General features: G+C 38.9%; 2 protein-coding genes across 3 annotated transcripts; one reads left to right on the top strand and one right to left on the bottom strand.

Annotated features, from left to right (window-relative positions):
• Nucleotides 1-747: 747 nt before the first annotated feature.
• On the bottom strand, nt 748-5,265 carry LOC117303757 (geranylgeranyl pyrophosphate synthase-like). The gene is made up of 10 exons (XM_033788083.1): nt 5,167-5,265; nt 4,318-4,497; nt 4,086-4,154; nt 3,555-3,640; nt 2,948-3,111; nt 2,449-2,550; nt 2,127-2,187; nt 1,723-1,969; nt 1,161-1,210; nt 748-896 (listed from the first exon to the last, which is right to left on the bottom strand). Exons 2-10 carry the CDS (start codon nt 4,360-4,362, stop codon nt 800-802), a joined length of 921 nt encoding a protein of 306 aa, XP_033643974.1. The 5' UTR covers nt 4,363-4,497; nt 5,167-5,265; the 3' UTR covers nt 748-799.
• An 89-nt stretch (nt 5,266-5,354) lies between these two features.
• LOC117303685 (F-box/LRR-repeat protein 15-like) lies at nt 5,355-10,788 on the top strand. Of its 2 annotated transcripts, XR_004520530.1 has the most exons (4): nt 5,355-5,715; nt 5,985-6,653; nt 6,967-9,324; nt 9,438-10,788. XR_004520530.1 is itself a non-coding variant. In XM_033787953.1 (3 exons), exons 1-3 carry the CDS (start codon nt 5,705-5,707, stop codon nt 7,181-7,183), a joined length of 897 nt encoding a protein of 298 aa, XP_033643844.1. In that variant the 5' UTR covers nt 5,355-5,704; the 3' UTR covers nt 7,184-10,788. The 2 variants fall into 2 exon arrangements, 1 of the variants encoding a protein (XP_033643844.1); XM_033787953.1 differs by having other exon boundaries at nt 6,967-10,788.
• The last annotated feature ends 88 nt before the right edge of the window (nt 10,789-10,876 follow it).

A 10,876-nucleotide genomic window follows, 5' to 3' on the forward strand; every position in this document is an offset into this window, starting at 1 on the left:
TTGTTGTCAGAATTGTTTTTTTTTATAAGGATATTGCAGTCACAATAAAACACAGACTAAACAAAAACCATTCTAACAAATGCACCAGCTAGGTTTGTTTGTTCTCTTTCGTGACAATCTGGAATGTCTTTATCGTGAATCGGCCGGACCTTTGCCATAAGTCATTCTGGAAACTGGGACTTGCCTCCCATATGCTGAATAAAACAATGGTGGCAGCCTATTGAGCCTATGGATCTCTCATGATCCTTACTAAAAAGTATGATGAACTGGAATACAGGAGTACACAGTAACCATTAAATGGAGATTTTGAGCAAGAATTCCAGTACCCTTTGTCTCTCTTTGAAAGAAGGAAACAAAGCATTGCACAGTTTTAAACTCCCATACTCTCCTATCAGTGGTCTATGGTTCCACCCCTTACAATGCATGGTCGCCATAGCATCTTTACCATGCAACATTCTGGCAATTGGTTCATGGTTGTACCCCTTCCATAGCATCTTAATGCGCTTCTTTCACAGTTAGACAAGTACTCAGTTCACTTAGTTCATATTCTTAGTGGCTAGTCAAGCTCTGACCTTTGGTCTGTGGTTCTACTCCAACCATAGCATGAAATCCTTGCCATCCGCCTCTCTCATCATCGGTTCAAGGTTCGATGTCTCCACAGAATCCTTGCAAAGTTTCTGGAGCTCCTACTCTCAGTGAACCCCAAATCATTGGTCCATGGTTCAACGCCTGGTAAAGCCGAACTCTGACAAACTGTGTGCATTTCATCTCAGTGGTCCGAGGTTCAACTCCTGATTCATTATGACTCTGTGGGCTCCTTATACACTTTACTGAGTTCATCCACCATTGCTTCCAAGTGCGGGTTCTTACCCAACTTTGATATCTCGTCCAAAACTCTGCAGGACAAAAATGAAGAAATTTAGTTAGAAGCGTTTCAGTTGAGGGTGACATTTTGTTATCAAACGCCAACCTGCATTATTATATCATATGATGAGAATGCATCCGCACAATACACACGTGTCCAAAAATAGTTCTCTGGTGTGTGCAGTAACTGGGTGAGAGATCATAATTCCATGTACAACCGGAGGCCTGCTATTATCATGACAACACAGCCCCTTTAAATAAAAATGAGGTTTGTTCAAAACTCAGTCAATACTCACTTCTTCTCTAAATCGGCAAGAACTCGCTTGGTGTATTCAAACGATCCAATCTGTTCAAGAGATAAGAAAAATCAGAATTTTAATTAGAGTGATAGCGACATTTGTGTTTTATTATACGGAAAACTTATTTAAGAACTTAGTCAAGAATTACCCACACATAATGTAAAATCATTTTGATCAATGTATTTTTGGTGTGTCGTGGCCGATTGGTCTAGCTCACCAGACCCAAGCTCTAGTGTTGTTAGCAGCAAAGTGTGGGTTCGAATCCCTGTCATGACACTTGTGCCCTTGAAAAATCCGCAGGTAGGTCAAGTGGGATTCAAACCCACAACCTTTGTCCTGCCACAGCAGATGTCTTACCTACTAGCCCCGTGGCTAGAGGCAGCTTAAGACCTATGTTTTAGCAGTGGTACTGCAACACTTGAATAGTTGTTATTTTTGCATCGTGGATTTTTTTCACAGAACTCAGGAAAGTACTACTTATACAGTCCTTAATACACCTAAGTGTAAGGGTCAAAATAAATTATACAAATACTATTCTTTGTCTTGACTAGTCATTCACCTTTTCTAAGTAATCCACACAGTACTTCTTAATTTCGTTGTTGGTCGTCCGCTTCCTTAGAATGTTCATGACCTGATTGTCATCCGGCTTACTCAGCACCGCGTGGATGATCGGAAACGAGAACTTTCCTTCCGTCAAGTCTTCACAGTAGCTTTTGTTCTCCGTGTACTCCTTAGACTGTAGATTGGCAAGATCGTCGCGGATTTGGAAGTACAGACCGAGCAAGTCACTCAGCGGGGTGAAGTTGCTGGAAGTGAGAAGGGAGGGAATGGAAATTCATGTTAGGAAGGGCCGATTCAGAACAACCACAGTTAATAAGTGAGATTTATTACATGGTGTCTCCGCAAATCTCACTTGATTTGATTTATACAGAACCTTGTCATTTCAAACATTTTGAGTCTTACCTTTTGTTTTCGCTAAATAGTTGCATAAGTCTGACTGCTAATCCGAACAAGCCTCCAGTTTCTGCAAAAATAAAAACAACAAAACCCACAAAACTTGATCTTTAAAAGAGTACAATAGCGGTTTTTGTAAAAGTTAGTATATATTTTAAACTTTCTTGAGATGGCCTGGATGTGTGCTGAGCAAACGTTAAGGTTTGGTCAATTCCTGGTGCAGACATTCCACATTATCTCAACACAGAACAAATAATCTATTCACTAGAACGTCTGTTGTCTTTAGATATTCCTAAAAAGTGTGGCAACGATATTCTTCAAACTAACTTACTCTTTAGGACCATTTCCTTGTACTCTTCTTCAGTCGGACACACAAACGTATCTCTCCACCATATATCCATGCCCTGACCTTGATGTAACAAAATTAACTGCTCTGAAAAATCAACGAGAGAAAACTAACAGTCAATATTTTAATAGGTAATGAATAGTTCTTATTTAACGCAATTTTACATTAACGAATCAATGCGCTTTACATTGGTTCCCTGGTCATTGGGCAATCAACATTCATTCAATCTTTCTCAGCTCCCTGGGAGTATACAGCCCCAGGCTGCCTCGGTGCCCCGAAGGCTTTTTCAAATACAATATCAACCTCTACCCTCGCAGGTACCCATTTATACCCCTGGGTGAAGAGAAGCAATTACGCACAATATCTTGCTCAAGGACACAAGTGTCAAGACCACCAGGATTCCAACCAAAAGGGAGTATGAGTGCAGTCAACTAACATCAGACCTATGGTAAAGAGAATTGTTAAATGGACGTTGTTTCCTTACCCATAAATATTCTAGTCGCTTCTGAGTGCTGTAATTCAGTCGTCTTCTGTAGACCAAGGAAGTACACATAATTTGCTGCATTAATGGTTTGTGCCATGCCAAATATACTATGAGCTACCGGAATGCCTCGACGGAGATAGGAGTTGTCTTCAATATCATCAATTCTGGAGATAAGAATGGATATTATAAACTAGAACATCAATGCCAAGCCATACAACACTTATTATTATTACTTTGTACATATCTCTGTAAATAGGTCATTTCATGAATAGTACTTTAGAGAACCATTAAATTGGTATGGGTACCATCCAGGTAGTACTTGAGTAGGACTCTGAATCCGTTCCAAACGGTACTAGAGTAGTAATTGGGTAATAGTGTGAGTAAACTCCAATTGGTACTACGTATTACTACAACACAGATTATAATTGTTACTGTCACACAAGGCAATTTTCACAGGCAACTTGAAGACAGTCGGTAGCACAAAAGCCATTTTTATCTGCTAGCGACTTCCTACTCAGAAGACACTATAAAAAAAAGTGACACTGCCAAGAATTGGTTATCCTGTTAATTGCCTCGTGCGACGCGGCCCTAACCGAGTTTAACTTACAATAAGCTTGCATTGTGGAGCATTTGAGTAATCTCGCTGACTTTCTCAAGCTTCTCCGTCGGAATCTTTAACCAATAATTGAAAGCCTGGAAAACAATAAAAACAATAAAAACAAAAGTTATGTCATTTCAAACAAAAGCAAAAAATTGTTAATGGCCTGACGCAGAGTCTTTCTCGAAGGCTAAATGACAACACAACAAACATGAACAGGTAACTAAGTGAAACATAAGCAGTGAAGTGGAAATACATTAATGGGGTTAGAAAGCATACAGAAAAAAGCATGGGGTAAACAATGAATAGGGGGACAAAAAGGGGGGGGTGAAGGGAAGAGACTGGCTTGACCACAAGCTAGAAGATGGAAACACAAAGGACAACATCAATGCTTTGTTTTTATTATTTGATCGATATCCTGTTATGATCAAAACATTGGTTGGTTGTCTTGTGAATCACACTAATAGTAGGAGGGTTGACAAGTTCATCCTCTAGGATTTGTCAGCAAAACTTGTTTTTTCGAAGACAAAGTGATCTTACCTTAGTTAATTTAACTCTGATCTCTTTACCAGGAACTTGAAGGATGTATGTATAGGGTTCTAGTAAAATCTGAAAAACAAAACAAATATGACAGTTTGGCAAGAAAGCATTACAACATTGACTCTTAAGTTTGCCTTGGGTCGTGCTAGTACTAAATAGTACAACCTTAAAAGCCATACATAAGCAAAAAAAAGTGCAGAGTCCCAGTTCCTGGGTCTGGGTTTGGACCTACCCTGTCCTGGCATTTCTCCCTCTCGTCTTTAGCCATGCTCATCATCTTCTTATAAGAGCGGAAAGTAAACGACTCGTTGGTGAGTGGAGATTCCGTCAGGAGAAATTCTTGTCGTTGGAAAAGTTGCTAAGATGTGGTTCTAAAGACGAGTCAGGCTCTCTTGTCATCTCATTGAATATCCTACAAAGCAAATAAACAGACAATTATTGACAATATTAATTTAATTTTAATTAAGGCTAAGGTTCGGAAGAATTAAAATTTTTGAAAGATTTCTGTGTCTTGCCACCACTTTGTAACTACTATTATAAACTTTCACCAAAAGGATTATCTTATTTATAATTGAGATAAATTTAATACTCATTTATTTCATAATCATAACAAATGAAAAGGTGGTGGCAGTAGGATAAGGGAAATTTTTAAAAATATTTGAAAATGAAATAATTAACTTGTTTATAAATAAGTTTAAAATTTAATAAATATTACTTTTTTAATTTTATTTTATTAATTATGTATTTTTATTAAAAATTTAAACATCCAAAACACCCATGACAAGCAAGAGAGCCAACTGCTAATATTATGACTAGAGTATAGTAAGTGGACATCTGGTTTAAAACGCCGGAAATCGCCTTTAATTTTGTATCGGTATGGTTACAACAAAATGGGGAGGTTTCAGCTTGGCCACGCCCACAGTGGGTAAGCATGTTCACTGCAAAAAGAAAACAAAGCAAAAAGGCTAAGTCATGAATGAAGAACTAGAAGTCATGAAATTTAGTCGACATTACCATCATCACAGTGACCAAGTTCCTTTTATATAATTCGTGTAGAAGTTGGGACATTTTAACAACTTACCTCAATAAAACTTGCAACTGGACTAACCGATAAATTTGGGAAATACTGAAAAAGATGCAACATGCAATTGCAAGGTGTGTACGAAGTGTGTACTACCCAAGTTCCTTGAATGAAGTAATGTCACGTGACAATATTGACAAGTAACTGGCGAAAAGCAACCACTTGAGGTCGCTGTTTACAATTTTAGTTTTCCAGTTTCTGCGATGATCTTTTAACTTTTAAGACTTGCTGCTGTCAATTTACCAATACTTTTTATTCATAAAAACATAAGTTGCAAAAACCAAGCTATATCGCTAGATAGATTGCCAATAGGGATTATTTTCTGTGGATGCTGAAGAGTGCCATTTTGAGAGTGGTTTTTTTGAGAGCGTGTTTGTGATTGCATTTTCTTTACCGGCCGGTTGTTTCGGTTTGGCAGTGGCCCAGTGGCAGTGCATGAGTGCAGTGCCGTGGACGCAGGGTGCGAGTGGCGGGTGACAAGCCTACGACGACGCGAGGCCTAGAGACAGTTTTGTAATTCAAGATTTACGAATCTTTGATGTCAAAGATGTGAGTAGATCCAAGCTTGTTATTAAACTTTTATTAAAATAATCTTATTCTTACAAACAAGTCAGTCAGTGGGACAGTGGATATCATATCTTCAATCTTCTATCTTCAATGGAATGCCATGAGAATTATAATATATCAAGTTCTTTATTTAAACAATTATATCAAGTTCTTTATTTAAACTTGTTCTTGAATCCAGGCAGAACTTTACTTTGTGAAAGGATTATTAGTTTGGTAACCAAACGGCCTCATTTATTTGAATTTCGTTCCAGGTCATCACCACGTCTTATCGATCTTCCTTGGGAGGATGTCCTCATCACCCGCATCCTTCCCCATCTCACCATCATTGACATCTTCAGACTACGCTCCTTAAACAAAGACTTCTGCGACCTTGTCCAGGCTTACTTCCATCATCAACGCTCACTGGATTGGTCCAACATCACCTGTCGAGCAAGCGCTGATGCTTTCAAGATCGCCACAAGGGACGTGGAGAACTTACAGAAGCTCGTTGTAACAAACTGCAGGGGTTGGTTGACTGATGCGACGCTTGTATCCATCATCAAGAGGAACCAGCGGCTCCGTCATATTGACCTATCGGAATGCTCCGGGCTGTCGTGTCTGACGATAAACATGATCGCGGGGCGGTGTCCAGATCTACAGACGATGCTACTACGGGAGTGTCACTGGGTGTCGTCGTCGATGGTCGAGTGCCTAACGATGCAGTGTAAGAATCTGGAACGGATCGATCTGACGGGTTGCTGGGAGCTGAACGATGACACCATCTACATGTTAGCGTCGTTGCAGCCTCAACTTCGCTGGATTTCGTTGGCGAGGATCTACGGAATAACTCAAGTGTCCATCGAGAGGCTAGCTTTGAATTGCTACCAGCTGGAGTATTTGGATATAGAAGGATGCTGGCGTGTTACTGATGATGCTATTCAGTAAGTCAATAGTCAACACTCCTACTGTGTTACCATTTAATAGTGTCGAACATTTTACTGGTACAACCATTTATATGTAAAAGAAAGTAATAATAAGTGTGACAGGAAATTAATTCCTCCCTAGTTGAATATCTCTAATGGGAGACTTTCTGGGACGATAGAGGGCAGCAGACTTACCGGGTAAATCCATTTTTCTCAGAATTATGCGCATGTTCAGAACTACGTAAACAATGGAAATTTACCCGGTATGTCTGCTGCCGCCTAGCGTTGGAAAGTCTCCTATTGAATATCTTAAATTTCTTATTTCTTTCAGTAAACTAGCTCAGAAGTGCCAGAGCCTGAAGACGTTGAAGGTTAAAGACTGCCGGAATATAACAGAACGAAGCTTATCCCGACTCCGTATCCAAGGCGTGAGTATCGACATCAGGGGAACTGGACAAAGAACCCGCCCGAATACTGCAGGCAACGCCCCACCCAACCCGCCTATGGTCATGAGGCAGTTTCAGCTACCGCTTAATTATAGATTATAAACAATTTGGCGCTCGAGTCAGAAATTTGTCCAGATTCCAAATTTTGTGATCTGTTGCCTTGGTAACAAATACTCATCCAAATGTTGCCATGGTAACAAATGCATTATTTTCAACTCTCTGTATAATAGCAAACAGCGCCACGTCTGTCAAAAATTACATTGTTTGCACTGAGTTATGATGTACCATGGAGATTGTTAAATGATTTTATTAGGCGAATCGTGTCTGTATTTGAAATTAAGTTCACATTACTTTGTTCTTTCTGTTTAAAATCATGTCAAGAAATTCACACAGGAAACTACATTATTAATTATGGTGGCCAATGTGACTAACATTGGAAATGCCCATCATCCAGGTCAACGGACTGTTTTATATGTTAACAGGGTTTATGGTTGTAAGCTAGAGATGTTTTAGTGATGGGCTCTGAATCTACATCTTTGGAAGTCCACCAAGGGCGAGTAGAGCCCTCTGGAGGACCATATATGTACCTCTATTGGTGGACCAAGTGCCACCCTGTTGGGGGTTTAAGGGGGTATACATTGTATTTTGCTTTGTACCCAGTTTGCCCACAATTATTCATGTTATAGGGCCACCACCATTGCCTGATAAAAAAAACAAGGTATAAGCCCTGTTCCCAAACTGTCCATATTACAGGGCCAACAACATACAATAATTTGAACAGCCTTTTTTGACTTTGTTCTTTCTCTGTGATATTTGATACTCGTTATCAGTGGCAGAGCCTTCATCAGTGGCAGAGCCTTCGCAGTGTCTAGGTCAGTGCCGTTATCAGACATCATGTTGTTTATCAATTCAGTATTAGCCCATCCCTAAGACTCTATATCCCAAGACCTGGCTGCTTGATCAAGGATGATCTTTAATCACACTTGCAGGCCTCGAAATAAGACTTTGCACCTAAAGCAATTGTCGTGGTGCCCTGTGCTTTAGATGTGGTGCCCTTTGCAAGGAACCACAAACTTATATTTTCCTCATAGAGTGCACCTGTCCAGAGAAATATTGCAGTGGCCCTTCGAGAGAAAAGTTCAAGGCCCGCAGATGATATTATTTTGATTACTTTAGGGGAAACCTGTGCCAGGCAGCAAAGTATTTGCCTAGAGAACTGGGCAGAAATTTAGAGTTCAGTGCGGTCCAATGTTGATTTCATGCTGAATATAAAATTGTAATATACACTATAATGTTAGTGTAGATTAAAATCTATGAGTATTTATGTATAATGTATAAGAAGTAATTGGTTATTGCAAAGTTATATATATTTTATCAAATCGTATTCAGGGTATTTATGTACATTGTTTTTAGAATGAATTTTGCACTGGCTATTTGAGAACGGTTCAAACTTTTAAGTTGAAAGGAAGGATATTCAATTTTAGACCCAAGATGCGTTTGTTTTTTAAAAGTCCTTTAATTGATGTGCTATTTAAGTGATCGTTGTTGTCATTATGCACAAATACAGGGTTATAAATAAAGCATGCACAGTTAATTTTGGTTGTGGTACAAACATTTTCTTTCTTCGACTTGGAGAATTGACTGCTCCAGTAAGCCATGTCTCTTAATATATTTAGAGCAATCCCAATTTTGAACATAAAACAATGTCAAAACAGTTCTTCCGCTTCGAAGCACAATGAACAATTTGGGTTAGTGACAGTCTCAAACATAGGGCTGGATAGCTCAGTTGGTAGAGCTCCGGTACGCTAATCCAGAGATCGTTGGTTCAAGTCCCGTTTCGTTAATCTCCTTCGTTAATCTCCTTTATTAAAACCATAATAATTTCATAAATGCAGGTAAAACTTTAGCACATCCTCCTTGTATCACTAATTTTTTTATTTTTTTAAACAACACAACCTTTAAAAATACAAAACTTTAATAAAAAAGTCACTTGGCTCGACATCTTTTTAAAATAAAATCTAAAGTTATATAACATGCAGATAAAAATGAAATAAACATTACTTTACACAACATAAAAACAAATACATGTATTACTGTTGATCAAAATTACGTTAACCCATCACACCAATGAGGGCAATATCTCTGCACCGAAACGCTTACCCGAGGCTTAACAAACTGTTGCTTTTATTTCTTGTCAAACCTTGGTCTAGAGGATGACACCTCCTGAACCTCGCATTTCAGAGGTTGTACAGTCTCTCTACATCCCCATGAATAAAGGAGTAGGGTAGTGGGCCCAAGTCTCCCCTTGGTCTAGAGGATGAAGCCCCCTGAATCTCATGGGTGTTTCATTTCAGAGGTTTTACAGACTCTCAACATCCCCATGAATAAAGGACTTTGGTAGTGGGTCTGGGTCTCCCCTTGGTCTAGAGGATGAAGCCCCCTGAACCTCAGGGGTGTTACATTTCAGAGGTTTTACAGACTCTCAACATCACCATGAATAAAGGAGTAGGGTAGTCGGCCTGGGTCTCCCCTTGGTTAGTCTAGAGCAGCGAGATTGTAGCCCCCTGAACCTCCTGGGTGTTACATTTCAGAGGTTTACAGACCCTCATGGGTGTTACATTTCACAAATAAAATATTTCTTTCATCCCGCTTATTGGCACCTTTGCTTTTAAAAAAAATAAGATAACAAAAAATCTTTTTTAACTTTGCACATGAAATTACGAGAGAAAAAACCACTGACCCCAAACTAGGCAGCATCAACTGAATACATTTGTCATGAACTTCTTAACAAACAAACAAAATCACAAATTAAAGTCAAGTTTAGCTTTTACTTTCAGAAAAAATAAATCAGAAAAAATAAACAAGAAAAATACAGGCCTTCTTTGGTGGTTTTGTTGCTATTTGGAACATCCACCTTGCACCAATGGCATGCCTGCAACTCAGCGTTCTTCCTGAACAGTGGTCTGCTTGCCAGATACAACACTTTCTTTCTTTGTTTTTCTTAATGATGTTCCCATCAAGAACTCGGAAATCTCCACAAGGGGATATACACACCAAGCTTGCAACAGTCAATCTCTCTTATAGCAACTTTGGCTTAACGTCTTTGATTATGCATCGCACAAATCAAGAAATGTTTACACAGTTACTTGACGACAATACTTATTCTAGTAATTGTGAGAACAGTGGTTAGCTTGGTAGGATTCGAACCCACAAACTTGTGATTGCAAGTCTTGCAGTCTAACCACTTGACAACTGTGAACCCCAATGACCATTGAGAGTTCTGTCCAACTGGTCCAGATAGATACTTTCTTGCTTTCGTCAACTACAATAGCGACATGGCCATCACTTTTATGCAAGATGCAGCACCATCCCTTCACAAAATATTTGGCGAAAAAGTTGCAACTATTACGACTCTACCTAGCACACACATGGCCATTATTTAGGATACTTGGCACTTTTGTTATGAAAAAAACTGGGCAAAATTTCACATTCATCACCGAGTCAATTCAAAATAAAAATAAAAAAATTCAAAAAACAACTCTGTTCAACATACCTTCATCTTTTTCTTACAAATTTAAACTCTTTTTAAACGACAAAAAGCAAGATATACAAAAAACAGACATCTTCTTGCCACACAAATACTTTCAACTAAAATAAATAATGCAACATCAAGGGAAAAAAAAAATGGTCAACAAAAACAAGTTTAACAAAAAGATGTTCAGCAAAGACATTCACTGAACAAATGTTACCAGCTAAAACAGCAGGTTCCCTGATAGATTCATGGTATTAAAGTAG

Source organism: Asterias rubens, chromosome 20, assembly GCF_902459465.1.
Source record: "Asterias rubens chromosome 20, eAstRub1.3, whole genome shotgun sequence".
Classification (NCBI taxonomy): domain Eukaryota; kingdom Metazoa; phylum Echinodermata; class Asteroidea; order Forcipulatida; family Asteriidae; genus Asterias; species Asterias rubens.

Excerpts from the sequence above, each read along its gene's own strand:
- LOC117303757 (XM_033788083.1), bottom strand. The coding sequence starts at position 4,362 with ATGATGAGCATGGCTAAAGACGAGAGGGAGAAATGCCAGGACAGG. Across the intron at positions 4,155-4,317 it reads GGGAGAAATGCCAGGACAGG|ATTTTACTAGAACCCTATAC; the intron begins GTAGGTCCAAAC and ends TTTGTTTTTCAG. Across the intron at positions 1,211-1,722 it reads GTGTGGATTACTTAGAAAAG|ATTGGATCGTTTGAATACAC; the intron begins GTGAATGACTAG and ends TCTCTTGAACAG.
- LOC117303685 (XM_033787953.1), top strand. Across the intron at positions 6,654-6,966 it reads GTTACTGATGATGCTATTCA|TAAACTAGCTCAGAAGTGCC; the intron begins GTAAGTCAATAG and ends TATTTCTTTCAG.